This window comes from Lissotriton helveticus, chromosome 3_1, assembly GCF_964261635.1.
Source record: "Lissotriton helveticus chromosome 3_1, aLisHel1.1, whole genome shotgun sequence".
Lineage (NCBI taxonomy): Eukaryota > Metazoa > Chordata > Amphibia > Caudata > Salamandridae > Lissotriton > Lissotriton helveticus.
This window is the reverse complement of record NC_136061.1, coordinates 1,188,313,635-1,188,334,504: the sequence shown is the minus strand read 5'-3', so window position 1 is coordinate 1,188,334,504 and position 20,870 is coordinate 1,188,313,635. Positions and strand designations below refer to the sequence as shown.

Genomic DNA, 20,870 nt, shown 5'->3' with positions numbered 1-20,870 from the left:
AGCGGAAGGGCGTTCCATGCTTTGGCCGCGAGGAAGTAGAAGGAGCGGCCTCCCGATCTGGTCTTTCTGGTGCGGGGGACCACAGCGTAGGAAAGCTGGGCTGATCGTAGGGTCCTTTGGGGTGCGTGGAATTTGAGTCGGCTGTTCAGGTATGCTGGTCCGGTGCCGTGGAGGGCCTTGTGTGCGTGGGTGAGCATCTTAAAGGTGATTCTCGCCTCGACGGGGAGCCAGTGGAGTGTGCGCAGGTGCTGGGAGATGTGGCAGTGTTTTGGCAGGTTGAGGACCAGTCTTGCGGCGGCGTTGGAGCAGTAGTTACGTCGCCAGGCCCGCTCGGCGTGGCGCACTGTGAGTTTTAGTGCCTTGAGTTCCTGGTTGAACCAGCGGTTGGCGTCGTTCGCCCGTCTAGAGGACACCCGCCGGAGGGGAGCGACAGAGTCGCAACCTGACAAGAGCCAGGAGTTGATGTAGTCGGCTTGTTTGGAGGACGACAGGCCGTGTAAGTCCGGAGTAGATGCAAGGAGAGTGGCGGAGAGAGCGAGCAAATCCACCTTGCTCCATGAGCGCGCCCAGATGTTTTTGGGAAGAGAGGGCTTGATGACTGGGCTGAGGTGTAGGGAGAAGGACAATAAGAAGTGATCATACCAGGTGCAGGGGGAAATAAGCAAAGAGGCCAGCGGGCAGTTTAGAGACCAGACTTGATCCAGGATGTGGCCCTGAGTGTGGGTGGGGGAGTGAACGTGAGAGTTGAAGTTGAGGGAGCGGAGGGTATCTGAGAAATCTTTCGAGATCGAGCATTTGGCGGGGTCAGACGGCCAATAGTTAAAGTCTCCTAGTATCAAAATAGAGGCGTTGTTGACCGCTAGTGTGGCCACTAGGTCTTGAAAACCGGGGAGAAAGGATGGAGAGGGATGGGGGGGACGGTACATGAGCAGACAGGTAAGAGGAACTCTAAAGGTAGGCGAGCGGACGACTAAGAAGTCTGATGATCCGATGGAAGGAAAAGATAACGGCTGAAAGGTGAATTCTCTGCGGGCAATCAGGGCGACGCCACCACCCGATTTGCCGGAGGGGCGGTCAGCACGCAGAGCGTAGTAAGCAGCGGGGAGGGCAGCTAACAGAGAGGGATGGGAGTTGTCACAAAACCAGGTCTCTGTCAGAAATAAGAGATCCGGTTTGTGCAAGTCCAACAGAATGAAGAGTTCATGACAGTGCTTAACTGCTGACCTAGTATTAAGATAATAGACGGACAAGGTAGTGGGCACGGGGGGGGGCAGGGGGAGGGAACGGTAGGGGCAGCTGGGAAAGGGGGGGTCGCGAAGCTGTTAGTCCCAGTCTAGCTATGTGCAACATCACGGAGTCCTCCAAAGGCCACGGGCCTTGGAGGGTGTGGAGCTGAGTGGAAGAGTATTGAACATGCTGGGCATGATGGATGGCCCCTGGGCCCGGTCGGCCGCGGACGGGCGCAGACAGGCTTACCTTTGGCGCGCAGACGGCGCGCCCGCTGCGCGTCCGGAAAATGCACATGATTTATGGGTAGGTGGGGCGGCGGCGGGGGGCGTGGCCTCAAAAAGGGGCGTGGTCTCCGGGCTTGCGGGAATGGCGGCCAAACAGGTTTTAAGTAAAATGCCGCGGCAGCGCTGGATCAGCTGCGCGAGCACACTAGGGCAAGGAGCGAAGTAAGTGCTATTCAACAAATATACAGTGACAATCAAGATAAAAGTATTTTTAAAAATCTGTATCTCGCTCCCGGCTTCCGCCTCAGGAGCTCAGTACAAAGTGGTTGGCGCTTGTAATCAGCGTCAATTTATGGGTTTGCGGCGGGTGCGTGGCCTCAAAAAGGGGCGTGGCCTCCGGGCTCGCGGGAATGACGGCCAAACAGGTTTTAAGTAAAATGCCGCGGCAGCGCTGGATCAGCTGCGCGAGCACACTAGGGCAAGGAGCGAAGTAAGTGCTATTCAACAAATATTCAGTGACAATCAAGATAAAAATATTTTTAAAAATCTGTATCTCGCTCCCGGCTTCCGCCTCAGGAGCTCAGCACAAAGAGGTCGGCGCTTGTAATCAGCGTCAATTCATGGGTTGGCGGCGGGGGGTGTGGCCTCAAAAAGGGGCGTGGCCTCCGGGCTCGCGGGAATGGCGGCCAAACAGGTTATAAGTAAAATGCTGCGGCAGCGCTGGATCAGCTGCGCGAGTACACTAGGGCAAGGAGCGAAGTAAGTGCTATTCAACAAATATACAGTGACAATCAAGATAAAAGTATTTTTAAAAATCTGTAATGGAATGGAATGGAGCGTTGTGATTGGTAGTCACCCAGGCTCCCCTGACCAATCACAATGCTTCAATGCAGTGTTGTGATTGGTTTTGAGCGTCCTGGTTCGACACTCAACCAGGGAAGAACAGCCTGGGCATGTTCTCCACGCAAACTGTAATGCAGCCTGCATGGCGAATGGAAAAAGTGTGAATGACTGGTTTGGTCGGCAGTAGAGTGCCGACCAAGCAGTCATTGTGCACTTAAGAGGGTGCAAACCACTCCTTGCCTGCCCTGGTCTGAGAGAAGAGCAGCCCAACCCACCCGCCTGCAAAGCAGCATAAACATAAAATTATAGTAACTGAAAGTTATTAACATTTTATGTTTTTGCTTCTCGTGATGCTTGAAACCAGTGAGGTGACACTCCTCCACCATAGCAGAGGACCGCAACTGACTAAAATGTATTGCGATCACTATAATATATGATGGCGTCCATAACTCACCATGTCATCATCTTGTAATGAGCACAACTTTATTCATTATTCTTCAACAGGAACTGCACAGTTCTCCTTGTTTTCTGAGGGAATGGCCAGATAGTCAGTGCTGGTGGGACAAATCAGGATAAAAGTAATTACATTCAGCTATTGTTTACAAGGCATCTTAAATTACAAAGATCACATGATTTATTTACTCTATAAAGATGAACTTGAGGATTTGGATGTGAGGAGTTCAATAAAAGAAAATGCCTGAATATTTTTACATCAGGTTAAGCATGATGATTATAATAATGTTGGGGGCATCCAGACTGAGGGAGCAAGGAAGGAGCAACATGAGAACACAAGCAAAGGGGGTAAAAGCAAGTGCCAGTCCTGTTATCTGAGTGTTCAAAATAGCCAAATTGAAGCTTGGAATGGATGCTGTGTTAACCCCAAAGCTCTTCTACACTTCACCTTTCTACTAACAAGAAAGTACAAAGTGCAAAAAATGTACACAGAACCTTAGTTAAAATTATAATTAAAAGATATACCACAGAAGTTTACAAACCAGCCTACGATAAAAATATAAAAAGAAGATATTGCAGGTGCCAGTAAGGGCCCATGTCCCTCGTTATAAAGTGCCTTGTGCAAATGTAAACACAGATATTTATGCCAAGGGCCCATGTCTCTCATTATAAAGTGATTTATGCAAATGTAATTTGCATATTTGCTTTTTTTATTGAAAGGTGAATGATGGCTGTAGAAAGCAGACTTCTAATTCATCAGGAAGCGCTGTTAAACATTGCGCCGCCATCATTGTGTGTCAATTCCCATCAGTTCACTTTATGGCTGACTCCCATTATAGATTCATCAATAGAGAAACGGATACTAGTTACACCTTATGACCATTGGTGCAAGGAACAAAGATCAGAGTAGCCTAAAAAAACTCTATGTTATGGTTGGAAGGAGGTGCGGTATATCTGGTTCATCCGCCCCACATTAGAGTTATGGCAGTTATCTTTGGCTACTCCGAAGTGGTAAATTTGCCAGCCTCAACCCGAGGCGCCTCTGGTCTAGGGTGCAGCATCCAGAGAAATTGAGTGAAAAAAGGTGTAAAAGTAAATTGTGCAAAAAAAGGAATTCATCGTTAAAAAATGGTAAACAACCCGGAGGTTTTTTAATGAAGGTTGTTTTTGCCACTCGCTTAAAAATAAGTGATACTCCTTGTGGACCAAGTTACTAGGTCCAGTAGTATAATAAAAAGGCTACGTCGACATGTTTCAGCTCCTTGGGCCCGGATGGGTCTATGGAGCTTTCGTCAGGATTAACAAACATAAAAAATTCGTACTTACACAATTCGTGTAGTGGTTTTTCGGGTTTAGACACACTTATTTAGGTTTATGTAATTTTAGGAAATTCTCCTTCACACTCTGTAATGAAATAAAAATAAAGTACAACAAATGCACACATCTTTTTTCTAATGCATTGCAATTAGGATTGGTTGAGTAACATTTTCCTTCTACCAATACAACATGACCAAGGAAGGCAGTAAACGGTGGAGAGTTAAGTTGCTAGTGCTGAGTCTTGCTGAGGGGTAGTAGTCGTTTAGCCCCTGTTTAGATACTTGTAATGGGCATTAGTTTGCTTTTTAACAACTGTTTACTCATATGATTCTTAGTATAATGGCCCGCTAGTCATTGCTTCACGTTGGTTGGTGAAACATCAAGGGGAAGAAAGCGTGAGTATATACATCAGGGAGCATGCCACACTTTCGATTTTTCATGAGCGCTATTGCGCGGACATAGAGGTTGCCAATATCACCACGTTATAAATTTCTGAGACGCTAGGCAGTTCATGTACACTCTGGATTCCTTGAGGCAGAATGAGGAAATAGTGATTAAACCTGCCGACAAGGGGGGGGGCATAGTAATTCTAAGCAAAAACGGCTACAACGATCAATGCCTGGCCCTCTTGTCTGAGAGATTCTACCAGAAATTGACCACAGACCCTACAGAAAGACTACAAAACATAATCTCCATCATGGTCTACGAAGCAGAGATCAAAAGGTGGATCACAAAGAAAGAAGCAGAATACCTGATCATTCCAGGGCCTAAAATACCCTATTTCTACTCACTTCCAAAAACCCACAAAAACAGGTCCCCTCCTCCGGGGAGGCCAATTGTGTCTGGAATAGGGTCGGTACTTGAGCCGCTCTCGAAATTTGCGGACGAATTCCTGAAACCTCTAGTTCAGCGAACGCCATCATATCTAAAAGACACTCGAGATCTACTGGTGCAGATCAAAGCCAAACCATTTGACCCGGACACAATGCTCCTAGTGGGCTTAGATGTGGAATCACTATTCACCAGCCTGCCACAAGACGATACCCTACAAGTATTGGAAGATATTCTGTACCTCGAAGACTGGCATTACAATACGCCTAGGCACTTCATTCTCGAGTGCTGTAAATTAGCATTAAAAGAGAACTTTTTTGCCTATGAGGAAGATCTATACCTTCAGACCCATGGCACATCGATGGGCAGTGCCTTCGCCCCATCGGTGGCGGGCCTGTATGTGAGCCATTTTGAGAGTCAACACATCCACAATGCAACCAACATCTTCTCTTCCAGTATCCTTTACTGGAAGAGGTATATAGATGACATTATCCTGATCTGGAACACTAAAGATGACTTGGATCAGTTTATGCACTGGCTCAACCAGCTTGACCCTTGGTTAAAATTTACGTGCACCTCCAGTAACAACAGCTTGGATTTTTTGGACCTTACAATTTTTGTGGAGAACAATATCCTACAGACCAAAACCTTTACAAAACCGACTGCCAAAAATAGTCTGCTGTCATATCAGAGCTACCACCCCAAGCCACTCAGAGACAATCTTCCATTCAGCCAGTTTCTGAGGCTGAAACGCAACTGCAGTAAGAATGAAGATTACTTGACCCAAGCGCAAGATCTTAGTCAGAAGCTGCTAAAAAGGAATTACAATGTGAAAACAATAAAGTACTGTAAAAAAAGAGCAAGCAACCAACCAAGGGAGTGCCTCTTACAAAGTTATCCAAAGGTACCCATACAAGACCTGACAACATGTGTGACGACCTTCTGCCCATCAACGTATGAGGTCAACAAAATGATAAATAAAAACTGGCATATCCTAAACACTGGTGTCTTCAATTGGCCGAAGCCAAGATTTGCAAATCGCAGAACGAAGAACATCAAGGATGTCTTAGTCCATACCCGTCCAGTGAAGATACAGCAACAATCAACCACGCGGGATGTGACAATGACACCTGTAACTGGACACTACCCTTGTGGCTCCTGTGTAGCCTGCAAAACCACTACAATATCGAAAAAACTGCAACTGACGGAGACATTGATATGGACACAACGACAACATACGAACTGTAACTCCTCACACGTCATTTACATGGTCAGTTGCCCATGTAACAAGAAATACATCGGGATGACTTGTCGAAAAATCAAATTAAGAATTGGTGAGCATAAGAGCAACATCAGGTTAAAAAACAACACCACAAAACTATGTGCTCACTTTGTAGAGATAGGTCACTCTTGCGATGAGCTTCATTGGACAGTAATCGAAATGCTCACCGATAAAAGTAATAACTGTGAACGTCTGTTGTTCGAAAAAGAACAAAGGTGGGTGGACCGCCTTAAAACATGTGAACACGGATTGAACGATGCCATTCCCTGGCATCGATTTGCCAACTAACAACATGGGCAGAACTGAGCATAACCACTTAGCCTTTCCGTGTTTCATGTTTTCTTCTGTGACTCACATAAAAACCATGTGCATTGTTTTCTTCCCATTTGGCCTGCATAAAATACCTTATGTCCCTAATATCAGCAGGAAACAACCTGCCTTAAGTCTTAATGCCACAGACAGACTAATAAAGTTACGTGTATAAGACGAGATGCTTCAAAAAAACGACACGTCTTTTCCGCCCAGCAGGGCCCTTTAAATATCTGAGTTTCAAGTCAAGGCCACACCCCGGGGCAGAGTCAGCACAAGGCAGGAATCCTAGCAACACGCGGGTAATGGCGCCGGTCTCCTTGCTTTCCTGAAACACCGGTAAGATGCTTAATTAGTTACAGACTAATGGAGACCTCTTTACAACAGCTCTGGGCTCCTAAATCCTAAAAGCGACACCCCGTTGTAGCAGAGCACTTCTTGAATACAAGGTAGGCTAAAAACGATCTTTCTCCTTTTCTAAGACAGCACTGCGTCTTGCTCCACCTTGTTCCTTTAAAGACTTCGTAAATAACATTTACGTTAGAATGGGTGAATAACGTATCTTTAATTGTACAAATCTATGCGAATTTACATAAACTGCCTAGCGTCTCAGAAATTTGTAACGTGGTGATAGTGGCAACCTTTAAAGACCTCGTAAGAACATTTGCGTTAGAATGGGTGAATAACGTATCCTTTAGTGTGTAAATCAATGCGAGTGTACATGAACTGCCTAGCATCTCAGAAATTTATAACGTGGTGATATTGGCAACCTCTATGTCCGCGCAATAGCGCTCATGAAAAATCGAAAGTGTGGCATGCTCCCTGATGTATATACTCACGCTTTCTTCCCCTTGATGTTTCACCAACCAACGTGGAGCAATGACTAGCGGGCCATTATACTAAGAATCATATGAGTAAACAGTTGTTAAAAAGCAAACTAATGCCCATTACAAGTATCTAAACAGGGGCTAAACGACTACTACCCCTCAGCAAGACTCAGCACTAGCAACTTAACTCTCCACCGTTTACTGCCTTCCTTGGTCATGTTGTATTGGTAGAAGGAACATGTTACTCAACCAATCCTAATTTTAATGCATTAGAAAAAAGATGTGTGCATTTGTTGTACTTTATTTTTATTTCATTACAGATTGTGAAGAATTTCCTAAAATTACATAAACCTAAATAAGTGTGTCTAAACCCGAAAAACCACTACACGAATTGTGTAAGTACGAATTTTTTATGTTTGTTAGTCCTGACGAAAGCTCCATAGACCCATCCGGGCCCAAGGAGCTGAAACATGTCGACGTAGCCTTTTTATTATACTACTGGACCTAGTAACTTGGTCCACAAGGAGTATCACTTATTTTTAAGCGAGTGGCAAAAACAACCTTCATTAAAAAACCTCCGGGTTGTTTACCATTTTTTAACGATTAATTCCTTTTTTTGCACAATTTACTTTTACACCTTTTTTCACTCAATTTCTCTGGATGCTGCACCCTAGACCAGAGGCGCCTCGGGTTGAGGCTGGCAAATTTACCACTTCGGAGTAGCCAATGATAACTGCCATAACTCTAATGTGGGGCGGATGAACCAGATATACCGCACCTCCTTCCAACCATAACATAGAGTTTTTTGAGGCTACTCTGATCTTTGTTCCTTGCACCAATGGTCATAAGGTGTAACTAGTATCCGTTTCTCTATTGATGAATCTATAACCTATTACGGGGAATGAAACGGAGATTTTGATCCCTCGTCCCTCCTTGTGATTAACTACTGACTCCCATTATAACAGCACTTCATGGTGAATTAGAGGTCCGCTTTCTACAGCCATCATTCGCCTTTCAATGTGAGTGAACTGAGACTTATTTAAAACTGGTCAGGGACTATCATCTTGTTTTTGTGCAATCACATTGAGAAAGGCTTGTCGCTGAAACGCATCTGTGGTGCAATACACTGTATAATATATATATATATATATATATATATATATATATATATATATATATATATAATCCAAGCTCCAAAGTCCTTAACGTACAAGAAGCACTCGAACAGCAACATGCTCACGAAGAGCCTTTATGGTATACAGTCCGCCTGCACAACGATAGCTCTAAGCAGTTCAGTTTGCCATCGATGCCTGGCGCGTTTTGAAGGGTCCACACTTCTCTTCAGAGGCTTTGGCAATTGAAGGTGCATAGGACACAACTCTCATTTAAATGCTTCAATGCATGCCCTGGATGGTACGCTCTGCCGCGACTTGCAGAGCATTATGAGCATTATAGTGTCATTTTTTTTCCAGATGGAGCACGCAATGGTGCTGCTGTAACATTCATAGCCCCCAGATGGGCCTCGGTGTGCCGGTGGATATGCTAAATCTGTTGCTGCCCCATGAAGTCTGCCTGCTCGATAACAGACTGTGTGGCCCCCACTAGATATAGTCGCCAGTAGGTAGTTATAGTTAGTACCTTGTTTCTATTCAAAAAGCTTTTTTTCTTTTCCCAATAACTTTGGTGCCGGTTGACGAATCTTCGCAAAATGTTCAAAACTAGTGGGACGCTCTGGTCAGCTCCTGTCTTGTAAGTTTCAGGGTGATTTGTCAAGCAGGGGCAGAGAAAAAGGGGGGTTCAAAATGCGTTTTCCCCATGTTAATTTCCATAGGAAACTTTAGACAAAGCTACAGTCTGAACTGCTGAACTGAATTACACCAAATTTGGCACAAAGGTAGGTCTTGGTTTAGAAAGAGCCCTTTTTAAAATGGTGTAAATCTGTTCAGTAGTTCCTGAGAAATTAGAAAAAGAAAAAGTTTCGATATCTATGGCCGCGGTGGGTTCACGAACCCTCCCGGGCACGAGCTTCACTCTGATTGGTTGCCAAGACTCCAAACTAGGAAGTGTTGGCAGCCATCTTGTGACTCGGTAGAACGGAGTCACAAGAAAACAGTGAAAAAAAGATGACAAACAAGAAAAGAAGGCAAGGTAGAAACACCCTGACCCCCAGGGCCAAAAAAAGCATAATTTTTTTTAATTTCGGTGGAAATCGCTTTGGGGTTGCAAATCTTGCAGAAATAAAAAAAACAAAAAACTAAGCGCTGGCTCCTGCGCTACGTTTTCAAAAGACTCCGGGTGGGCCAGGTCAATGCCAAATAATTAGTGTGGGCCCACGGGGGCCCTTGCAGCCCTGGGGACCACAACCACCCCGGGGCTGTGAAAGAAATATGTGGGGGTCCCAATCCCCCCAATACTGCCCTCGAGACCGCCACCTCCCAGGGGCTTTCTGAAAAAACTGTGGGGGGCACGCGGTCCATCCGCTGCCCCGGGTACCACCACCTTCCCGGGGCACTATTTAAAAAAAACAAATCCTGTGTGGGGGGGCTTGAGCTCTGCCCACTCGTCCCGGGGACCACTACCTCCCCGGGGCACTAAATATTGAAATGCCGGGGTTTGTTACGGACCCCTGAGCACCGGGGACCAACACCTCCCCGGGGCTTTGCACTGGTTGAGAGGAAGGCCACGAAGCCCTCCTCCAGGAACCCTTGATTGCTCTGGGGACTGTAACCCCCCAGTGCCGGCTCCTGCAGTGTCCGGGGGTGCCCATGTTAGCAGCTCCCCTGGTGGAAAAGCAATGCCGGCTCCGGCAGGACCGTGAGGGCATTTGGGCTCCCCCATGGACCCCAACGGAGTGGCCAGGCACCGGGGATGGGGTCCCTGGGGCTAGAAGTGTCCCTGGAGGGGGGTCACATGGCCCCCTCCCCCCAAAATAAATTTCTTTTACAAAAAACGAAAGGCCAGCCCTGGGGGATGTCCCGGGCCCATAAATCGCCTGAGGAGGGGGGCCACACGACCCCTCCAAATATTTTAAATACAATTTTAAATACTGGCCATGCCCCGGGCCACGTGGCCCCCTTCCCATATTTTTCAAAACAATTAACAAAATAGGGGTCAGGCCCTGGGGATGGGGTCCCCAGGGCCGAAAATGGCCTCGGGAGGGAGGCCACGCAGCTCCATTCCCGTATTTTTTAAAACAATTAACAAAATAGGGATCAGTCCCAAAAATAGGAAAAGAAGGGGGCCACACAGCCTCCCATCTAAAAAAAAAAAAAAAAAAAAATGGCCACGGGCGCGTTTGCACAGTGGTGAAGGCAGGGGACGGTCCCCAACGGAGTGTCCAGGCCCCGGGAAATGGGGTCCCAGGGGCTAGAAGTGGCCCGAGAGGAGGGTCACATGGACCCCTCCCTCCCAAAAAGAAGGGAAAAAAAGGAAAGGCCGTCCCCTGGGAATGGGGTCCCCAAGGCCATAAATGGCCTGACGAGGGGCGCCATGTGCCCCCTCCAAATATTTTAAATACAATTTTAAATACTGCCCATGCTCCTGGGGGATGGGGTCTCCGGGGTCGAAAATGGCCTCGGGAGGGGGGCCACGCAGCCCCATTCCCATTGTTTTTTTAAACAATTAACAAAATAGGGATCAGTCCCAAAAATAGGAAAAGAAGGGGGGCAACACAGCCCCCTTCTAAAAAAAAAACCAGACACAGGGCACGTTTGCACAGTGGTGAAGGCAGAGGGTTGGGCCTGATGTGACAAGTGTGCAAATGCACTCCGTGGTGCGTTTTAATTTGGGGGATTAAGTCCCCATGAATCCTGAGGTTCCCTGAGGGCCAACTAGCCCGCCAGGTACCTACAGTAAGTGCAACAGAGTTGCATTGCAGAGAGGTGTAAAAAGGGCGTGGCCTCAGACCACCTCTCTGCAACGTAGCTCTGTGGTGCTTACTGGAGGTACCGGGTGGGCTACTTGGCACCCAGGGACCCTCAGGATTCAAGGGGACTTAATCCCCAACTTAAAATACGCCACGGGCGTGTTTGCACACTTTCCACAACAGTTCCCACCCCCTCCCTTCACTACTGTGCAAACGGGCCCTCTGGCCACTGGCGCGTTGTAAGGTGGGGGTTTAACTCCCCTTGAATCTTGAGGGCCCCTGTGGTCCAACCAACCTATCAGGTACCTCCACTAAGCGCCACAGAGCTGCGTTGCAAAGAGGTGTAAAAAGGGGGGTGGCCTTGGACCACCTCTCTGCAAAGCAGCTCTGTGGTGCTTACTGGAGGTACCTGGTGGGCTAGTTGGCCCACAGGGACCCTCAGGATTCAAGGGGACTTAATCCCCCAACTTACAACGTTATATGGGGTGCTTTTGCACAGTGGTGCAGGGAGGGGGGAACTACTCCTCCTGTTACCTCCCGTAAATGCCACACAGTGGGATTGCTAAGAGGTGTTTGAAGGCCACGCTCACCTTTCTCCACCACTCTGGAAACAAGAATGCTATGCTATAGTTAAAAATTAGCATTTAAAAAACATTTGAAACTCACTGAAAAAACCATAGGTTTCAGGGACGTTATACTTAGAAATTAGCATTTAAAAAACCATTGAAATTCACTGAAAAAAACATAGGTTTCAGGCACGTTATAGTTAGAAATGAGCATATAAAAAACCTTAGAAATTCACTGAAAAAACCATAGGTTTCAGGGACATTATAGTTAGTTGGACATTTCTCTCGTTCAAAACCATAGAAATTCCCCCGTTATAGTTAGTACAGCTAACTATAACTTGCGCACCCTTAATGCACTGCACTGCTGATGACGTCACATATTACATCATTCATGACATGGTCAGTGACATCACTGATGACATCTCAAATGACATCACTGATGACATCACTGATGACATCATCCATGTGAAAATCCGATGCCCCTCCTCACACTCTAATATAACCTTTGATACACCCACTGTAAAATACAGACTACCATTTTCAAAACTATCGACACACTAATACCAGTTACAACATACACATGATTCCTATGTGTACACACACATCCACTTATTCAACCATACAATCACTCATACATGCAGTCACTCATCAATACAACACTATCAAAATCACTCATACACCTATTGAGACACTCACACACCACCACTCATCCAGAGTTACTCACACACCTAGTCAGTCATGCAAAGAAACTATCACACTTCCATTTACTGACCTATACAGTTATACACACACCACATCACTTATTCAAACAGAAACAAACGCATAGTTACTCTCTTATACAATCACTGATACAAGTACACACTCATCCATACAGCCACTCTCACAATCACTGACTCGCACGTATAGTCCTTTATATACTTCAACTCTCACATAAACTGCCTTTTACATATGTAGTTACTTGGACATGTACCATTGAGACATCCATTCACTCACCAACACACCCATACACACACTCACCCACCCATACAGCTGTTTCTACCTGCATTCTTGAACCCATACACACAGTGAATCAACCACTCAAACATCTATTCACAGAGTCACACACCTCCCACCCACCCACACACACACTCAGGCACCCATACAAACACTCAGGCAACCAATCGATAACCCTTATAGACACTCATGTAGATACTGACCAACCTATGCAGCAGCTTATACAACAACAGACAGGCTGATACAGACATTTACACACCTTAGTCACTAACCCATGCATTCATTAAGTAATCACTCACTTAAACAGTCAGTCACGCACCTACTAAATCCAGACACTTATACACCCACTCATTTTTCAATACACCTTGGCATATATTTAATGCATATTTAAACTTTAAAGTCGCTGGATGATGTCATCAATGATGTCATTTGAGATGTCAGCAGTGATTTCACTGACCATGTCGTGACTGATGTAATATTTGACGTCATCAGCAGTGCATTGCTGGTGCGTGAGTTATAGTTAGCTGAACTAACTGTAATGGAGGAATTTCTATGGTTATGTACGAGAGAAATGTCCAACTAACAATAACTTCTCAAAAACCTATGTTTTTTTAGTGACTTTCTAAGGTTTTTTAAATGCTAATTTCTAACTATAACATGCCTGAAACCTACGTTTTTTTCAGAGAATATATATATATATGTGAGTGTGTGTGTGCAAGGCATATACTAAATCCTACATGATAAATCAATTCATGTCCTACTAATATATATTAATCATCAATAAATAATTATAATGTCTAAAAGCCATCATGCCTTCATATAAATATGTGCTAATATACTATATAATATCATAGCCAAACTGTTACAACTACATGTTGGCGTTTGGGTAATCACTCCTTGGTAAACATACCAGTTTTTGAAATAATTATACTAATGCAGAGTTATTATAGAAACATGAACATTAAATAGATGTATATATCTTGCCAATAGACCAAAAATGATGTCCATAGTGATCTTTGTCAATGCCATTGGACAAAATCATGATTATTAAAACATCCCCCCTATGTTCCCTGTGACATCTGGTTTCTATATTGGTCTGTGAAAAAAGAAATTTCCAAGAAACTATCCCCACCAACTTTGTCTTGTGGTTGGCAATTGTGGCCCAGCATAATGATATCAGAGAAAACACAACCTGTAATTTACATACAATAAATCACTGTTTTAACCATCAATACCCATGAGGAAAAAGTGCTATGTGCATAAAGTGTGTAGAAAAAATGAGAGAAATTATCCAGCAGCATAAGTTATGCACAATATTTATCTCTTTCGAATTCGGTTCATCTCATAATATATACAAATGTACACCAATATCTAGATCCGATTTGAAATACCTTGAAATTGTAGGAAATTATGAAGATCTTCCCTAACGTTCAACCCATTTGGGTTTTGGCATCTAGCTCTAGGATATATCGGGTCTCCAATTGTCAGAGCAAATATTCATGATTTCCTCCTCTCCTCAGGTTGGGGATAGCATCTATACATAATATTTCAAGCAATTGAAATTGTTACAGTGAAACTGCTTGAAATAGCAAGAAAAGGGGAATGAGATATCTGAATTCGCCGTCAAATGTTGTAAGATTCTTACATGCACTTGTAGTGCTTCCTACATATCGCAGTTTACAAGTGCATTCTAGAACGTAAACCGCAAACTCTGTTTTGCAAGTGTACAAACCCTCTAGCTTTCCTGGTCTTGCATTAAATATTGTGTAATATTGTGTCACGTTAACCCCAAAGCGGCAGGCTCTGCACAAACTAAATAGCTTAAACTCTCGTAAATGCGAGATATCTTGTATTTCAAATCCTGTTTTTTGTTGCAAGCGTGGCACACTAAGGCTTTAATTGTAGCGGCAGGCCCCTTTGTTGTTTTTTTTTGGGAGGAGCAGCTTCAGCTTCATACAATAATGGCAATCTTTGGCAGCTGCGTGCTTTTGCTGCCTGTTAACATAACATAACATGTGTATTTGTAAAGCACACTTATTACCTGTGGGTCTCAAAGCACTGAATAACAGATGTTTATTGCTACCCAACGCAATGGTACTCATTTTATCCACCTCAGATGGATGAAAAGCTGAGTGGACGCGCCGGGATATGAACCTGTGACCATGAGGTCGAACGCAGGCCCCTCCAGTGGATGCATTAGTCTACTAAGACACCAGGCCTGGCTTAGTGGGTTAATATTTTATACAGAAAGTACGCTTCCTTAAAGCTAGACCTTCCCTGAGGAGCCCAGCAACCGATCCCCATCGCTGGCTCCCTGGGTGTGCCCGTCCAGAGGAGAGGCATGCACATAATTTAAGGTTGTGCCGAGATCAGGTGTCGCGCTCACCAAGCTACCATTACGGTTAAGATCGCTGTTTTTCTTCTTCTTCATCTTAAGCAGCTTCTGTATTGTCACCATATGCCGCGGGTGCTGGGAAGGTAGGGTTTGCATGGCAGCTGATGTCTGATCACCTGAGTCACATTGATGGAAAAAAGTTGTGTTCAAATTTAATTACTTCCTATGAAAATAGGTCCTTTCTTAAAACAATCATCTCTTTATTCTATGACCCCAGATGCTAAATCACTGTCCTGATGAAGTATGGCTACCTAATGACATCATTACATATGTGGCAGCTTTAGTCAATCCTGGGTTGTTAACCAGCATCACTATTAATTTCAGGACTTTTGGTTTCCCATTTAATTATGGATTTACTTAGAAGGCTCGCTGTGCAAAGCACTGCTGGCTGAAGAAGGTTGCAGCTGTGCTGTGGTATTTCACTGTGATTTGAAGCACAATACAATGCAGAGTTGCAACCTGTTCTACCCATGTCGTCATGCGCACCTTAGGCCAGTGTAATATTTTCAGTCACAAAAGCGTACCATTCCGGGACTTGGAGGCCTTTACTGGATAATGTGAAACTACAAATCCCATAATCCTTACTGCTATTGGTTAACACACTGGGACTAGCTAGCTCTGTTCCAGTTGCCACTTTGGCATTGCTGCTCAGACATTGGGGTAAGACAACCAGTGTACAAAGTTATCTTTGTCTACAGCACCGTGTGCTGAAATTGAAGTCTCGGTGGAATGAGTATCTACTTATCAAGGTGGTTTGAAGGGCAGGCAAACAATTGTCGGGCCGGCAGAGCTAGGGTTAAAAATTTACAGCTAGGCACTTTGCAAAAAAAGGGTCAATTTTCACTATGAAAATGTGGTGTGTCGACGTTGCGTTTTGGGCAGTTTCCTATTGCGGCCACTAGACCTATCCACACAAGTGAGGTACCATTTTTCTATGAAGACTTTGAGGAATGGGGGGTGGGTGGAATTTTGTGGATCCATGCAGATTCCAGAACTTTCCACCACAGAAATGTGAGGAAAATGTGTGTTATTTTAGAAAGTTTGAGGTTTGCAAGGGATTCTGGGTAACAGAACCTGGTGAGAACCAGACAAGCCACCCCATCCTGGATTCCTCTGGGTGTCTAGTTTTCAAAAATATATAGGTTTGCTAGGTTTCCCTAGGTGCCGGCAGAGGTAGGGTTCAAAATCTACAGATAGGCACTTTGCAAAAAAATGGTCAGTTTTCACTGTAAAAATAAAGTGTGTTCACATTGCGTTTTGTGCTATTTCCTGTCACGAGCACTAGGCCTACCCACACAAGTGAGGTACAGTTTTTATCGGGAGACTTAGAGTAGTACAGGATTGTAGAGCAACTGTTATTAACTATTGACTTTCGATGCATTTCTGCCTTCCAAATGAAAGACAATGTGTAGAAAAGATGTCACTTTAAAAAATGTCCTTTAATTCTCATGCTAGTATGGGTAATCACAATTTTGGAAATCTGCAAATAGCTACTGTTTCTAAACTCTATATTTTATTTCAATTTCAGAAATACATAGTTGTCTTTCATCCTGATTTTTCACTGTATATATTTTTCCAAATTAATTGCTATATACCCTGTACTTATTAAAAAACCATTGCAAGATGCTGCTCAGTTATTGCCTCTGGGTTCCTGGTGAACCTACAATTCCTATGTATCCCCAGAACCAGAAATGTCCAGTGGTTGTAACTGTATATTGCTAACAAACATCGGTCATAATTAGAAGAAGTTACAGGTAAAGACGTTGGCAGTTTTTTTCAACTCATTTCCAATTTTTCCTATTTTCAACTGTTAGTTTCTCTAACAAACCTTAAAGTATCTACACAAAGACCCCTTGCAGAATTCAGAATTTTGTCTACTTTTCACAAATGTATAACTTTTCAGGATCCATTATTGCTTTCATACCCATTTCTACCATTAACTGGAAGAAGGTTGAAAGCACAAAAAATAGCAAAAATAGACTATGTTCAAGTAAAATGCCAAAACTGTGTAAATAATGTTGGTTTTCTGACATAAGTCTGTCAGTCCCTGAAACCTGGAAAATTGTGATTTTAGCCCCACAAACCCTTTGTTGATATCATTTGCAGGGAATAAAACAGACGCTTTCATTTGCAGCACTTTTTCCAATTTTTCACCCCCCCAACCGTTTTTTTGCTGTATTTTGGTAATTTCTGGGTCCCCTCCTGGGGAATCCACAAACCCTGGGTACCTTTAGACTCCTCGTGATGCTGGAAGAAAAGGACGCATATTTGGCATGGATACCTTATGTGGTCAAAGAGTTACAGGGGCCCAAGCGCGAACTACCCCAAATAGCCAGAAAAAGGCTTAGCACAGGGAAGGGGGGGGGGAGGCCTAGCAGTGAAGGGGGTTAACATCCTCACTTGCAAACCAGTAAGAGGATCTTCCAATAGCAGCGAATACATTAAAATGCATTCATTTATACTCGGTTAATTCCACTTTCTTCTTCTCTTTCTCTTTAATTATTGATTTACACCGACGTCAAGATAAGATCAACTCCCTCTTTCATAAAAGCAAAGTACTAATTTTAACATTCTGTCCATTTTAAACTTTGAAATTATAATCTGAATCTGATTTATTTCAACAGTCACCGAAGTCCAAACACTTTTCAGCCTACTAAAATAGCGTCCCACTTTACCTTGCGATGACGTGCGTCTCTCATGTGCTTCTTTTCTGTCATGGCACATATTCTTGCATTTCTATTCCAAATAATTATTTGCTACAGCAGTGGGACTATGGTATGCTCCAAGCCTTTATAATATGTTTTGTAAAAATCATGCTGCACCTATGTCAAAATCAATTTTAAGAGGGCACTATATGTCTATTTAATCTCTCTCCTTAATTCTTTACTTTCTAAAGTACAGGTAGTCCATGTGCACAAATAAAATTATGAAACCATACCCAGGCAGACAAGTGGGAACTGTGGCTAAATGTCAAAGGAGTTCCGCAAAATAAAAAATAAATTAAGCCAAGATTGATATGGGAAAGACATGACTAGGAATCAGTCGTGAGAGTAATGTCCTAGTGATAAAAGTGAAATAAATTGAGGTGCTAGTACTGATATGCAACTAGCAATATTCTTGTGAGGCTAAGTTGTCTAAAGTTGTGGAGTTTGCAAATACCGCCTCTGAACATCATTTCCTGCAAGGAAAGGTTCTACGATATATTTTTTGTAGGAGAATTATTCAATATAAAGTCATATTGGCAGCTTTTGCTTCCACAAAATGTATTTTTGGGGAAAACCCCAAACCTAAATTTTTACAAATAAAACATTTCCCACTTCAAATAAATTCATAAAATTAGAAAAGTTAAAAAAACTTAGGCCCTGATTACGATGTGGGCAGATATGACATTGTTGCGCAATGGGAACCGACTGACCTCAGGTCGGCAGTTCCCACTGCATCATGTGGATGAGATCACGCACAGTGCGGTCGGAAAACATCCATTTTGCTGTGGGAGCTTGTGCGGCGGGTAGAAAATGCCCGCAGCATAAGCTCCCATAGAAAAAAGGATGTTTCCAAACATCCCTTCACCATATGGCAGGCACCTCATGGTGCCTGCCACATGGTGCAGGGATGTTTAGCAGCGCCCAGAGCAGTATACGGAGGCGGAGGGAGGGATGGGGGCCCTTACAGGGGCCCTCAAAGTTACTGTCTGACAGCAGTTCCATGTCGGAAAGGCCGACATGGAAATTCTGTTGGAAAGTGCCATCATAATCCCGATGGCGGAAACGCCGTCCTTGAGGGCTGATGAAGCCTTTCCGAGGAGGCTATGAGCTCCTTGAGCCTGTCGGAATGGCGTCAGAATCGCCAGCTGGTTAAAACTGCAACTCCCGTCATTATAATACGGCAGTCGGACTTTAAACCTACAATCTCAGTCAGAAAGCCTTTGACCAGCAGTCAGAGGCGTTCGACCGACATTGTAATTAGGCCCTTAATTAAGTGTGACTAATTCAGTCTGGCGAATGTAAAGTAGCTTACATTGCAGCATTTAAAGACTATGGTTGAGGATCCACACTAATGATTTGAAACAGATAGAGTGGGTATAAACATTAGTGGAAGATTGGAAATGATGGCAGCATAAGAACAGAATTTTTGCACATGGAATTGGACGCAGAGGAGGGGGTGCTATAAGACACATTTGAAAAATAGAAAACATGATGGTGGCAGTGTTAGGAATAGGGTTTAGATGGATGCAAAGCTTTGCTGTAAAGTTCAGTAGCATACCTACAAATGAAAGCCTACCCTGTTTATAAATTCATGGACAAGAAATCTGTTCACCCATGGTTTATTCTTTGTAAATCAAGAATGGCCAACCTTGCTTTTGGCTACACATCTTTCGCTGACAGGGTTAAAGATAGGATGTATATTTGGTTAGCTCAAACTGAGGGTTATAATCACAGGCAGTTGTGTGCTAGGGTGGCTGTCTAATGAACAGCACTGGGGAATAGATTGAGGCAAGAAAGAGACACTTGGTGTTGCTGCTGGTGATGTAACATGAAGAGCAGCAATGGAGAGATTTGGGGTGATGGTAAAGGTGAGGATATAAAACGAGCATATAGGTGAGTGCGTGATGCAGCCATCCTAAAAATTGGACAAGTGTGAGGTGACCTGGAACACAGTCTCTGTTCTACTCACGGGCTCTCCTGTGATGTCTCCTCATTCTTGGCAATCTTCCTGTAGCAATAAACCATTTCTACCAGCAACCACAATGTTAGAAAGACCAGTAGGATGTACATCATGATTTCAGAGATGACAGCAGTAAAGTCTTCACTGGCTATGTAAGGAAAAAATGTCATAAGTGCTAAATATCCACAGCACAGAGTAAGAAGCACAAGTTCTTTCAATTGTACCTGTAAAGAGGGTAGCTGCATTCGTTAAGCACATTGAGTGTATTCAACTAACATCAGTACCACAAAATTAACACCTGAATCTCATTTACTATATTAGTATAGACATGCACTGAGACGTTTTGGATATTTGCCCCTTCTAAATGTCCAACTCCTTCTTCATGCTCTGGCTAACCATGACATATAAAATATGTGCAGCGTCACAGATTCTCTTCTGTTAAAACTTCCATGCAACTCATGTATCGCCACTAGTATACTCATGGGGGTATAAACTGTGACCAATACTGTATATGTGATAATACATTCTAAGAATAAGTCATCCAACATTACAGAGTGTTCTCACTGCCTCACGTACTATTAGTGACTATGAGCTCTTAAGGTCAGTGATACTAACTAAGACCACTCTCTTTCCTTTAAGAGCCCTGAACTGTGACCCTCTCTATTATACCAAGTGACACTTCTCTCTGTTTTTGCTCATTTTTTGATTCATCCCACCTCTAATCTAATTGAACTGCAATCTAAAAGCCCTCATTCCTCTGGTGACACTGAGCTCAGACACATCACTCAGAGCATGACACTCGGCTCTAATACATATCCTAACATAAGGAACATTGAAATCTGAGCCTTTTCTTACCATCAGTGAGACTGAGCTCTGATGTCTGTCTTCCTCTAAGGGTTATTTAGTTATCCATAGGGAATCTGGGCTCTTATTGGTCTCATGAGAATATGGATCGGCGTCCCGTTCTAGCCTTGAGTGTAGACTGAGCACTGACAACTCTCTTTACTGCAATAACCCTGTGTTCCCACTCCTCTCCTCACCTTCAGTGACACTGAGGAATCCCCTCTCTT

General features: G+C 44.0%; 1 protein-coding gene across 2 annotated transcripts in view; it reads right to left on the bottom strand.

Moving 5' to 3' along the window:
• Nucleotides 1-20,870, bottom strand: part of SCN3B (sodium voltage-gated channel beta subunit 3) — a 192,498-nt gene that overhangs the window by 11,773 nt on the left and 159,855 nt on the right. For both annotated transcript variants that reach the window (XM_078681823.1, XM_078681824.1), the window contains exons 5-6: nt 19,810-19,948; nt 2,752-2,851 (exon numbers count right to left, since the gene is read on the bottom strand). In XM_078681823.1, coding sequence (XP_078537949.1) covers nt 2,788-2,851; nt 19,810-19,948 — 203 coding nt within the window. In that variant the 3' untranslated portion in view covers nt 2,752-2,787. The remainder of the gene's footprint in view (nt 1-2,751; nt 2,852-19,809; nt 19,949-20,870) is intronic.